Genomic DNA, 14,071 nt, shown 5'->3' with positions numbered 1-14,071 from the left:
TGCTGATGGAAGGAGGTTTTCACTCAAAATCTCACAATACCTGGCCCCATTCATTCTTTCCTTTACACGGATCAGTCATCCTGGTCCCTTTGCAGAAAAACAGCCCCAAAGCATGATGTTTCCACCCCCATGCTTCACAGTAGGTATGGTGTTCTTTGGATGCAACTCAGCATTCTTTGTCCTCCAAACACGACGAGTTGAGTTTTTACCAAAAAGTTATATTTTGGTTTCATCTGACCATATGACATTCTTCCAATCCTCTTCTGGATCATCCAAATGCACTCTAGCAAACTTCAGACGGGCCTGGACATGTACTGGCTTAAGCAGGGGGACACGTCTGGCACTGCAGGATTTGAGTCCCTGGCGACGTAGTGTGTTACTGATGGTAGGCTTTGTTACTTTGGTCCCAGCTCTCTGCAGGTCATTCACTAGGTCCCCCCGTGTGGTTCTGGGATTTTTGCTCACCGTTCTTGTGATCATTTTGACCCCATAGGGTGAGATCTTGCGTGGAGCCCCAGATCGAGGGAGATTATCAGTGGTCTTGTATGTCTTCCATTTCCTAATAATTGCTCCCACAGTTGATTTCTTCAAACCAAGCTGCTTACCTATTGCAGATTCAGTATTCCCAGCCTGGTGCAGGTCTACAATTTTGTTTCTGGTGTCCTTTGACAGCTCTTTGGTCTTGGCCATAGTGGAGTTTGGAGTGTGACTGTTTGAGGTTGTGGACAGGTGTATTTTATACTGATAACAAGTTCAAACATGTGCCATTAATACAGGTAACGAGTGGAGGACAGAGGAGCCTCTTAAAGAAGAAGTTACAGGTCTGTGAGATCCTGAAATCTTGCTTGTTTGTAGGTGACCAAATACTTATTTTCCACCATAATTTGCAAATAAATTCATTAAAAATCCTACAATGTGATTTTCTGGAGAAAAAAAAATCTCAATTTGTCTGTCATAGTTGACGTGTACCTATGATGAAAATTACAGGCCTCTCTCATCTTTTTTAAGTGGGAGAACTTGACTAAATACGTTTTTTCCCCACTGTAAGTTGAAACAAGCACTTTCATTATGTTGATGACGTCTGGGTTGAGTCCCTTCCACTGGCCATGGTTGTTCAATGTCAGGCCAACGTTTATTCCATTTTCCAGATAACCTTGCAATACCATTAACTAGAGGATTATTATTTTGTACTACATCAACAGGAGTAATTACTTTCGTAGTTTTGATGTCCTTTTTCCCCATTGTAACCACTCTTTTATATTCCTTTATTGTGAATTATTTTATTATTATTATTATTATTATTTTAAACCAATTAATTAGTAAACCAAAAAATACTTTAGACTATGTAGTTTATCAATCCCTCCTATTTTGTATTTTTTATTTTGTATTTTGTATTTTAATTAATTAATTAATTAATTAATTAATTAATCAATATATTTCTTTATTTGTTATTAATTTATTAATTATGTTTTATTTTATTTTATTTTACCAAATTATTGAATAGTGGCAATCTTACCACATCCGATCAGGAAAAGTAAAGGAAACCAGTCAACTTCAGAGCAATCCAAAAAAGAAAGACCTGTAATCCAGCAACACTACAGCACCGACAAACCAATTGCTTAATAAGCACCCAATTACCTTCATTTTACAGAATAATGTCAGTGCTGGATTTCCAACACAACTCTAATCAAACCAACTCATACACAAAAAACTCCAATGTGCAATTCTTTAATTACATTAATTGATCAGTCTGTTGCCAAGTCCCTGTTAAATTGTCACAACATGAAATATGCTAGGCACACACAATATCCTGTATGGGAAAGTAAGTTTGTGAACAGAACAGTACTGGCCTTGATTGGACTTGATCCGGAGCAGCACACACTGTCGGGTGACGCACTTGTCAGCACCTCCTCTCTCTCTCTCTCTGTCTCCTCCTTCTTGTCTCTCACATGACAGGAGAACAAAGGAAACAGACAACAATTTAGTATTTTATGCATACCTATGTTCACATTCGCGCTAAGAAATAAGCAAACAGCTTAACTCAGGAATATTATAAATAGCGCAATAACATTTTATTTTATTTATTTATTTAATTATTTTTATTTTTAATCCGTCAACATATCTCTCATTTATGAATTCAATAGATCTCAATCAAATAGTTTCATAGTTAAGCAACAGCCACTTATCAAACAGAATACTTTATCCGTGTGTATTCAAAATCTGCCCCTTTCTTCTCTGTCTGCAGCACTAAGTCTGCGTGTCACAGCAGTTCAGTGCAGGCAGGGGAGTGGCATATTTGCTCTACGTAACTCTAATCTCATAAAATCCCACGCATGTGCAGCTCATTCACCAGTGCGATTTCAAAGCAAGAGGAGCTCTCCCAAGCAGCTCTCTCCAGACCAGCTGTCCCTCCGTTATTTCCAACACAGACAAACAGTAACACTTAACAAAACTCACAAACCAACACAGAACATAGAACACAAATCCTACTTCGAAGTTTCTGATCTTCACTTATTCTAATCTGCAGATTTATAGTTATTTTCTTATCCATTACAAATAATCGTCCTCCCAGGGGCTCATAGTTTTTTTAACAATTATTAAACGTTCTCTTTTATAGAGACTCATATAAGGTTTTAACCTTAACGTCCTCCCGGTGGCTCATATATAGTTAACAAGTATTAACGTTCTCTCTAATGGAGACTCATAAGATTTTAACCTTAACTAACATATTTCCTTACAAAAAACTAAAAGCCCTGTTGTCATAGCCTTAGTCGACACACAGCAGAGACCGCCCCTTTTACACACACACGCATAGGCTCTCTCTCTCACACACACACAATTCAACAAGAATGCATCCGTTCATACAATACACTAAGCATGCTACCGTCGCTCCTTATTTCTCATTGTTCCTTCCTACATTTCTGCTACCTCGAGTTGCAGATTTTCAATGAGAGGTTACTTGAACACATACCTCATCAACTATATGTCGAGAGGTAACGTACAATTGAATGCATCTTCCACAAACCCCAGTTCCCAGAACTGACCTTAAAAATCAACCTAGTGAGTTTTCAGGATTTTCGGCCCATCCTAATGATCGCCTCGTTTGAGGGCTTCCTTAAATCAGCGACGTCCTAAAAGTATACTTTTTCCTTATTTCCTGGCCTTATTTCTTCATGCTATTCCTGGACACTCCTTTTAATTTTATTCAAGCCAAATATCCGTGTGCCCAGTGTTAACAATTCCTATAGACACTCACCCCTGTTTGCGTTGTTCCCAACACAAACAAATTTAGAAATTTAGAACGGATTCTCATCCCACAGCAAATAAGAGCAAAGCGCACACACAAGTCCTAAAACGGTACATCTCCTCAACGCACACACACAGAAATGGAAATGGAGGCGATGGAAACATGCGTCTCCGAGTCCCTGCACCAGCGGTTCATACGTCCCTCCACTTCACCCGCCTCCTCAAGTTTATTTTTGTGAAGAAGAAAGAAGGAGGTCTGTACCCTTGCATTGATTACCAAGCACTGAACAAGGGGACAATACGTTATGATTATCCTCAACCCCTCATTCCATCTGTGATCAAGTCAATGCATGGGGCGCGCTTCTTCACAAAATTGTGCGTACAATCTGGTGCATATCCGAGAAGGGGACAAGTGGAAGACAGCATTCTGCACAACCACGGGGCATTACCAATACCTGGTGATGTCATACGGTTTGATGAATGCTCAATCAGTCTTCCAGTAATTTGTGAACGAGGTGTTTTGGGACATGCTTGGTCGCGGTGTAGTGGTCTACATCGATGACATTCTGGTGTATTCCACTACGTGCGCCGATTATGTGTCCTTGGTTCGCAAAGTGCTGGCCCGACTGTTGGAACATATCATCATTCCATTAGTTTTGTCTTGTTTATTACACACACCTGGTTCATATCCCCTCATTAATACCTGTATAACTGTTCCCTCTGCCCCCTTGTCTTTGTGTGTGATTGTTTATTGTGGAGGATAGCTAAGCTTGGTGAGCTCCGTGTATTTTGGTTATTTCCCTGTGTGCCTTGTATTTTCCAGTGCGCCTGTTTTGCGCACTAGAGTGTTTGACGCATTTCTGCATAACTCAGTATTTGCGGAATAAAGCCTGTTATTTACCCTCCTGCGCATGACTCACCTCATCACAAGCAGGTTTTCGTCAAGGATCTCTCTGTACTTTGCTCCGTTCATCTTTCCCTCGATCCTGACTAGTCTCCTAGTCCCTGCCGCTGAAAAACATCCCCACAGCATGATGCTACCACCACCATGCTTCACCGTAGGGATGGTGCTAGTTTTCCTCCAGACGTGACGCTTGGCATTCAGGCCAAATAGTTCAATCTTGGTTTCATCAGACCAGAGAATCTTGTTTCTCATGGGCTGAGAGTCCTTTACATGCCTTTTGGCAAACTCCAAGCGGGCTGTCATGTGCCTTTTACTGAGGAGTGGCTTCCGTCTGGCCACTCTACCATAAAGGGCTGATTGTTGGAGTGCTGCAGAGATGGTTGTCCTTCTGGAAGGTTCGCCCATCTCCACAGAGGAACTCTGGTGCTCTGTCAGAGTGACCATCCAAACTTCTTCCACTGTCTTCTTGGGGACCTTCAACACTGCAGACATGTTTTGGTACCCTTCCCCAGATCTGTGGGACCTTATATTGACAGGTGTGTGCCTTTCCAAATCATGTCCAATCAATTGAATTTACCAAAGGTGGACTCCAATCAAGTTGTAGAAACACCTCAAGGATGATCAATTGACACAGGATGCACAGCAGCTCCATTTCTACATTTACATTACATTTACGTCATTTAGAAACCTGTTTTTGTTTTGTTATTATGTGGTATTGTGTGTAGATTGATGAGGAACAGTTTTTATTTAATCCATTTTAGAATAAGGCTGTAATGTAACAAAATGTGGATAAAGTCAAGGGGACTGAATACTTTCCGAATGCACTGTATATCTTTATTTGTTATCCTCTACAGCATAACAAAATTATGACACCTTAAAGAATTTGTGGCTTAATTCTACTGTCCTGGTTGTATTATTATTTCATCAAAGCCATCATTTTCTCCATAAGTTTGAGACTGCAATTTTGTGGTAACGTTCTAGAGTATTGTGACAATGACTCGGTAGTCAAGCTTGCCTGTTCAAATATTACGCTGAATAACATATGATGTCTTGTTGCCACTTTGCTTTCTTTTTCTTGTACTATATTTCCTACAATATACTCATATGTAAGGAATGTAGAAATATATTTAAAGTCTTCAAAAGAGACAAAACACAAACCATTTAACACTTGTACCCCACATACAGCCTCTTTGCTTAACTTCTCATTTGGCTGTTTATTTGTAATTATACAAGGCAGATATGATACTGCACACCTTCCAGCTATATTTCACACTATTCTATTAGTTTATTTTCTAATATGTCCACCATTTTTCAATCTTTTTATGTATGGTGTTATGATGGTTAAAATCAGGCAGGCTAAAACATAACCTGATTCTTTATTTTTGTAATAATGAATTATGTGTTTTGCTACTTATAGTTGCTGTAATTGACCATACAAATAGGTGTCATTTTGGCATAATTTCTCTGTAGCCCAAAGAATAAAATAAATGTAAAAAATCTAATGAAGTTTATAATGTACTGTAACTGAGAATGTTTTGTGTCATGTTAGCTAGTTAACTGCATAACTACAGAGCAGTTGGGGAGCTGCCCTCCCTACCTTCAGGCTTTGCTCAAACAGATGCAAAGTGGGATCCTTGGGACGACCCTACACCCCAACCTGTTCTGCCACCTCTGGTCTCTTGGCCCACTGTTACATATACATTTCTGTTCTACATATACATTCTAGCAGTGATGGCTCATGACAGGTATGTCTCCATTTGTAAGCCATTGCGATATCAGAGCATTATGACCCCTTCTAAAGTGAAGATGTTGTTAGCCTTGGTATATTTTATTCCCATAGCTATTTTCTGTTTTCAAATGTTTATCACTTCAAGGCTCCCTTTGTGCAGATACAACATCAATACGTTTTTTTTTTGTGATAACTTAGCAGTTGTTAAACTCTCCTGTGTTGGAAGTGCACTGAGCAAGTCTATAATATATGTATCATAGCAAGCCTAGTAGTTTTACCTTTTGTGTTAGTTGTGCTCTCATATGTCATAATATTATTTATTTGCTTGAAAGCCTCAAAGGAGTCATGGAATAAGGCTTTTAATATGTGTGCTCCCCACTTGATCACTTTCATCAACTTCTCTGCCAGCAATTATTTTTTCTGTTGTTTACAACAGGCACAATAACTGGAGAGGTTAATGTATTAATATCAGTACAGTTCATTCTGTTCCCAACACTGTTGCACCCTATCATATATGGTATTAGTTGAAGAAACATCTCAAGGATGATCAATGATGAGATAGATTAGATCAAATAGATTGATGAGGGAAAAAAACAATATAATCAATTTAAGAATAAGGCTGTAACATAACAAAACAATTTTTCAAGCAATAATTTTTCTAGGACTGTCTGGGAGTGGTCTGAGTGCGGAGGGGAAAACTGAAAAGAAGCTATTATTGGCAGAGAGGTTTGGAACTATTTTTCTTGTTGGATTATTAACTAATTTACCGCCTGGTGATGTCAGCTGGCAGGCTATAACTCCATCCCACCAAAACAGGCTGCAGGCTAAATCTCCATCCTACCAAAACATACTGAAATTTCATAGTCTTTTCAAACAGCTCTTACTCTAAAAGGGCATTATAATTTTGTACAATTTCACAGTATTATTCTAAACTCATATAGTGGGAATATTTATAAAACAATGGAAAAAACAAGTGTTGGACTGCACTGGTACATTACTTGGTCAGGCAACAAGATGACTCCATGGTTGTGTTCACACAGGCAGCGCAATTCTGTCACGATCGTCGGGAACAGAGGACCAAGGCGCAGCGTGGAAGGTGAACATACTTATTTATTAAATGATACACGAACAAAACAACAAATCGATACGTGCCGTCCACAGGTGCAAAACACAAACCAACACGGAACAAGATCCCACAAACACTGTGGGAAAACCACCTGACTAAATATGGTTCCCAATCAGAGACAACCAGCAACAGCTGATACTCGTTGCCTCTGATTGAGAACCACTCTGGCCAACATAGATATACAAACACTAGACTAGACACAACGAGCACAAAACATAAACTCTACACACCCTGGCTCAACTTAAAAGAGTCCCTAGAGCCAGGGCGTGACAAATTCTGATATTTCTTCCACTAATTGGTCTTTTGACCAATCACATCAGATATTTTCACATCAGATCTTTTTTAGAGCTGATCTGATTGGTCAAAAGACCAATGAGTTAAAAAAATATCCAAATTTGGCTGCTTGTCTAAACGTATCAAGCGAAGCCAAACACAATCTCAGTCATTAGTAATTGACGCACCCATTGAAATCCGTCAGTTTATGGTAGAGATATCTGTTTATTTTCATTGGCTGCGTCTCAATCCACCGCATCCGCCTATGTCGGCCTTCTGCATCTGCGGTGGAAGGTGGCCGAGCTACAGCGGTGTTTGTCAGACCATGAGACATCTAAAAAATCGGTCTTCTCACGAAAACATCTGTAGCGTCCGAACGGTTTGGCCTACAAACTAATATGACCACTCTATGTAAAGATGAGACTCTCCATTTTGCTCCACACGGGACTCGTCTGAAGTCGGTAACTCCATTTGGACTACAAACTCCCCTTTCCCACTGTGGAAAGGGGAGACTCTCACAAACACGATGGTGTTCACCATTTTGCTCTATGACCCCCACAAGTGTCACGGGACTCATCTGAAGTAACCTTTCCTAATGAATGGAAGTATGGAGGCAGTTTAGTGCCAAACATAAATAAGGGGTTAAATATGTGTCCAAAAAAACAAAAATATTTCCTGGGCTTGTTATATCTCCTAGATATAGGACAGACACTTCAAAACCTTATTCCTTATTATTTATTTTTTGACTGTCTTCTTTGCCATTCATGAATGTGTTATTCTATATATATATATATATTTATACCTAAAGGGGTCCTAAAATTCCAAATCAAATATCTAAATAATCCATGGTATGACCATCTTAAAACAATTCCATATGCTAGCTTAGTAGAACCCCCCTAACGGCTAAGACTTTTATTAACGACAAATAAGTGGGGCAAAGTTATTCCACATGACGTCCATGAAAAATAATTCTGACGAAGGCCATTGATGGCCAAAACATCATGATTTTAATATTTAGATAAATAAAGTACCAGGTTTTTAATTGTGAGAGTGAGTTTCACCTTTTCCTTCCTGAAGTACATGAAAAAGAACACATGAAAATTGTCAATAGCTTTATGTAAAATAGATCAACAAGAAGGATATGTTGATACACACAAGTGCATCACCACAATACATTTATCTTAGGGCAGCAAATTTACGGTTGAACATCTGTCCAACTCTATTCCGAATCTGAGTGAGTTTCATCCCGTATATGATAGGGTTTACCAGAGGAGGCACAACTAGGAACTCCACCGCCATGATATTCCTCAGGGCCAGCAGACTGGTGTTGCTGCCATAGCGAGCGTACATCACATCGAAGGTGATGGATATGGTAAAGTTAGTCAGGGTGATCAGATGAGGCAGACAGGTCTGCATGAACTTTCTCCTCTCCGCCCGGGAACGCAAAGACGCTTTGATGATGTTCACATAGGAAATCAGGATGAGTATCGTTTGAGAGACGTGAGAAAACGTGAGAATGAAGCCGTAGAGGTTGATCAGTGTGGTGTCCACGCATGAAAGCTTCACGACCGCCCAGTTTGAGCAGTAGAGTTTATCGATGTAGACGCCACAGAGAGGTAAACTAGCTGTTAGTCCCATACCAATGCTACTTTCTAGCCATGAGAAAAGCCACGTAAGAAGAAGCAGTGTCCATACTTTTCGAGTGGTCATGATAGAGTGGTATTGTAACGGCTTGCAGATGGCAACATACCTGTCATATGCCATCACTGTCAAGCTGGTGAATTCACAGAAAGCGTAGGAGTAGATGACAAATATCTGGGTCATGCACCCAATGTATGTTATCACATGAGAGTCAAATAAAAGGTCATAAAGTATCTTTGGGTAGAAAGCTGAAGCGCCATAGCTACCATTAATACACAGATTACAGAGGAATAAATACATAGGTTCGTGCAACATTTTCTCCAGAAAAATGTTAATGATCAGTGTCAGATTGACAAAAATGGTGAAGAGGTATAGGATGAGAGTAAATCCGAAGTAGATGTGTTTGTTTGTCTGTGTCACGTTCAGTCCATGCAGCACAAACATTATCTCCTGGGAGGAGTTGAACACCATTGTCATTGACAGCAGGCACACATGACTAGTTTACACAGGACCTGAGAATGTTCAGTTTATCCAAGTTTCTGATGACATTCTAATAGTAACTGCCAACCGTACAGTAGCACTTTCAGCCTCACAACAATGATAGCTCTCCTTCACAGTGTTGTTGGTATTCAAAATGTCAGTTGAACATTATTTTGATTGCAGGACAACCCAAACCACCCAGCCTCAGCAGCCACCTACGGTACAATGCAGTGGGCAGACAGTCCGGCATTCAACATACATCACATTCTTGTGTGCATGAAACATTATAGTTAAAAACAAATCTTCACAAATCATTCAACTCATAGTTATGGAGGAACATTCAAAATATTGAACTGAATCCGTTAGATGAATAATCAAAACAAAGTAATAATTTCCAAGTCTTCAAAGTAAGTTCCCTTTGAAGATAATCATTGATGATCATTCATATGGTTGATGAATGATCAAAACAGAGTACGAACAACAATCAAGTTCTCCTTGAAGATGATAATTCGCATGGTCTGTGTATTTGTATCTCTGTTCTGAGTGCCAGAGCAGACCCCCTTGACCTGAGCAGACAAGATCATACCTGGGTATGACACTTCTCCACTCTCCGTGCCACTCCTTTATGGGGCAGTATCTGTGTATCTCAACTCCCATAGCAACGTGTGAGATGTTTGGAGTGACAGACAGGTGAAACTCTTAGACACACACTGCTCACGCTGGAGGTTACCTTCCTAATGAGACCACATCAATAAAATGGATTATGAGATGAGATGTGAAAAAAACAAGGTAATATTGTTCAAATTCATATTAACGCTTTCCACAAAATGCAAAGATCAAAGCAATGTTTAGCTCACATCTATGCAATTTTTATATTTTCAAGGTAGTGTTGTTACCTTGCTATATTTTTTAACAGAACATGTTTAGAGTATGGCCAAACTCCTACAGATGTCGGATCTTACTTTGATCACTCTTGTTGCTAAGAATTTTCCTGAACATCAGAAAATACAAATGAAAACCCACAGTTCTCTTTCTCTCCATGCGGTGGCTGTCAACACTGCACCAAATAGGTTACATTCATACTTGTAATTATTAGTACTTATCTGAAGAGTCTTGTCACTTCCTGACCACTCTGAGGATCTAACTGAGCGTTTCCCAAACTCTGTCCTCGGGACCACAAGGGGTCCCGAGGTCTGAGTTTGGGAAACCCTGATCTAACCGGTATCTGTGCTGGTATCATATCATATCACACCTCAGCATGTGGAAACCAGGGTTGGGGTAAATTCCATTTACATTTTAGTCCTTTATCAGATGCTCTTATCCAGAGCAACTTACAGTTAGTGCATTCATCTTCAGATAGCTAGGTGGCATAACCACATATCACAATCATAGTAAGTACATTTTTCCTCAATAAAGTACACTGAACAAAAATATGAACGCAACATGTAAAGTGTTGGTCCCATGTTTCATGAGCTGAAATAAAAGATACCAGAAATGTTCCATATGCACAAAAAGCTAATTTCTCTCAAATGTTGTGCACAAATTTGTTTACATATCTGTTAGTGAGCATTTCTCCTTTGCCAAGATAATCCATCCACCTGACAGGTGTGGCATATCAAGAAGCTAATTAAACAGCATGATCATTACACAGGTGCACCTTGTGCTGAGTACAATAAAACAGCACTCTAAAATGTGCAGTTTTGTCACACAACACAATGCCACAGATGTCTCAGGTTTTGAGGGAGCATGCAATTGGCATGCTGATTGCAGGAATGTCCACCAGAGCTGTTGCCAGAGAATTTATTGTTAATTTCTCCACCATAAGCTGCCTCCCACGTCGTTTTGGAGAATTTGGCAGTACCAGCCTCACAACCGCAGACCATGTGTATGGCGTCATGTGGGCAAGTGGTTTGCTGATGTCAACGTTGTAAACAGATTGCCCCATGGTGGCGATGGGGTTATGGTATGGGCATGCAAAAGCTACGGACAACTGCATTTTATCGATGGCAATTTGAATGCACAGAGATACCGGGATGAGATACTGGGGCCCATTGTCTTGCCACTCATCCGCTGCCATCACCTCATGTTTTAGCATGATAATGCACACCCCATGTCACAAGGATCTGAACACAATTCCTGCAAGCTTAAAATGTCCCAGTTCTTCAATGGCCTGCATACTCACCAGACATCTCACCCATTGAGCATGTTTGGGATGCTCTGGATTGATGTGTACGACAGCGTGTTCTAGTTCCAATATCCAGCAACTTCGCACAGCCATTGAAGAGGAGTGGGACAATATTCCACAGCCCACAATCAACAGCCTGATCAACTCTATGCGAAGGAGATGTGTCGCGCTGCACGAGGCAAATTGTGTTTTTTACGGTATCTGTGACCAACAGATGCATATCTGTTTTCCCAATCATGTGAAGTCCATAGATTAGGGCCTAATGAATTTATTTCAATTGACTTATTTCCTAATATGAACTGTAACTCAGTAAAATCTTTTACATTGTTGCATGTTGCATTTATATTTTTGTTCAATATAGCTATTAGCAAAGTCAGAGCTAGTAAGGTGGAGTGTTAGTTCAGGGGTGGGTGGGCCAAGAGACCAAAGGTGGCAGAACAGAGTGCTCGGGTTGGGATGTAGGGTTTGAGCATAGCCTGAAGGTAGGGAGGGGCAGTTCCTCTGGCTGCTCCATAGGCAAGTACCATGGCTTGATATCGGATCTTGAAATGATAAAGTATTTTACATTTAGATTCCAATAACTTAAGTGTATAATTGTTGTTGTTGTAATTTTTACCCCCCTTTTTGTGATTACTATCTTGTCTCATCGCTGCAACTCCCCAACGGGCACGGGAGAGGCAAAGGTTGAGTAATGCGTCCTCCGAAACATGACCCGCCAAACCGCACTTCTTAACACCCGCTCGCTTAACCCGGAATCCAGCTGCTCCAATGTGTCGGAGGAAACACCATTCAACTGGCGACCGAAGTCAGCCTGCAGGCGCCAGCACGCCACAAGGAGTCGCTAGAGCAGGATGAACCAGGCTGTAGTGACGCCACAACACTGCGATGCAGTTCCTTAGACTGCTGCGCCACTCGGGTGTCCCCAAGTGTATAATTCTTATTAAGACATTAAAATGTATGAACTAATTCCAAAGACTAGGCTACTATGCACAACTAATCGGAACAAATGAGGACAATGGCCAAGGTGTTAATAGCAATTAGCATTTGTGAAAATACATGTCCTACCAGAACTGATGACTTGGACTGGTTTAGTTCACAGAAAATCCAAACTCATGACTGTTGAGATATGTTTTTATTGTGTCAATACTTGGCTTTTACTTGTCATGATTAAAGATATTTAGACACACATCTAATCACTCGAAAACCGGCCATTTTACGCAGTGCAAGCCATTTCGCACCAGGGCCTGCTCTCAAAATCCTCCTCTCTCTCACTCGCTCAAACGCTAAAGCATTAATTGTATTAATAAATGTCCTACTGCTACTGTAAACCTAGGTCCTATTACTGCAAAAATGTATCTGAAATGCATCCGTACACATCAATAACTGTTGTTTTATATAGCTTAATAACAAGAGAGATATTGGTCTCCACTACGACATACAAGTGTCAAGTGTATTCGAAATGCAGCCGTAGGCTACACCTAAACTATAGCCTACTGTAGCCTATCAAAACTAATTGAACACATAGGCCTATAATATTAGATGTAGATGAAATTGAGAATAGTGCAGCCTGGTCTCATAGACTAGACTAAATTCGGGACACCCAAATTTGTATAACATGTTACGTTTGGTATGGTTACATAAGACAGAAGGTTACTTAAGGCAAAAACGAAAGGAGGGTGGGTAGTTGGTTGGTTGGTATGATACGTTACAAAATGTAATTCGTAACATATCATACTAAATGGAGGGAGACAGACTTACATTTACTATGTTACGTCTATCCCTGAGTCCAGGTTGAATAGTGAGGTAGCCTAAGGAATGGAGTGCAATGGTGCATGAAGGAGAAAAAAAAAAGAAAAGAAAATGTGCAAAAAAATGCAGTTCAAGTTTTTTTTTTTATCTATATATTATCAGAAAAGAGGACATCCTAAGATTTCTAACAAACGTAAGGTTGCCAATCAACTGAAAATGTTTTGTTCAAACGAGTGAAGGCATACTGAATGAACAACAGAGACAAAATGCAATATCAAAGTTTATTAAAATAGTTTGGGGAATGGCCTCCTCTCCGAGAGAACATTTGATGGCAGGTAGCCCTATGTCACATTAATGGATGTTGTGAAAACCGATAATGTTTGTGTTTCCCTGTCTGATTTGATTAGCTGATATGAGCTGATGGCCCATCAGCTGAATTACAGATGTAGGAGCTATATTTTAGCCAGTTTACTACATAAGGAAAACAATCCTGTAGCAACAGGAAATGTGAATAATTATGTGGATTATAATTAATGGACATTTTGGTAGGGGTTGATACATTTTTAAGCAAATTAAGTCTGAAATGTCAGTGGAAATTACAAAATTTAGAAGCCTTTTAAAACCTCATACACTACATGTTTGCATTTTCTGCTGTGCAGGAAATTTCCTGCAACAACAGGGTGATCATATTAAAATCCTACACCTATAGTACACAGCCCTGACTAATATTAGGCTTAG

General features: G+C 40.0%; 1 protein-coding gene and 1 pseudogene across 1 annotated transcript; one reads left to right on the top strand and one right to left on the bottom strand.

Moving 5' to 3' along the window:
* The first annotated feature begins 5,881 nt into the window (after positions 1–5,881).
* On the top strand, positions 5,882–6,407 carry LOC123482760 (annotated as a pseudogene).
* Positions 6,408–8,454: 2,047 nt separating this feature from the next.
* Positions 8,455–9,390, bottom strand: LOC121568199 (olfactory receptor 8I2-like). The gene has a single exon (XM_041878762.2). It carries the CDS (start codon positions 9,388–9,390, stop codon positions 8,455–8,457), a length of 936 nt encoding a protein of 311 aa, XP_041734696.2.
* Between the last annotated feature and the right edge of the window lie 4,681 nt (positions 9,391–14,071).

The sequence above is a fragment of the Coregonus clupeaformis genome, chromosome 5 (genome assembly GCF_020615455.1).
Source record: "Coregonus clupeaformis isolate EN_2021a chromosome 5, ASM2061545v1, whole genome shotgun sequence".
Taxonomy (NCBI): Eukaryota; Metazoa; Chordata; class Actinopteri; order Salmoniformes; family Salmonidae; genus Coregonus; species Coregonus clupeaformis.
The sequence above is the reverse complement of the archived record's forward strand: the minus strand, read 5'-3'. Positions and strand labels throughout refer to the sequence as shown.

Excerpts from the sequence above, each read along its gene's own strand:
- LOC121568199 (XM_041878762.2), bottom strand. The coding sequence starts at position 9,390 with ATGGTGTTCAACTCCTCCCAGGAGATAATGTTTGTGCTGCATGGACTG.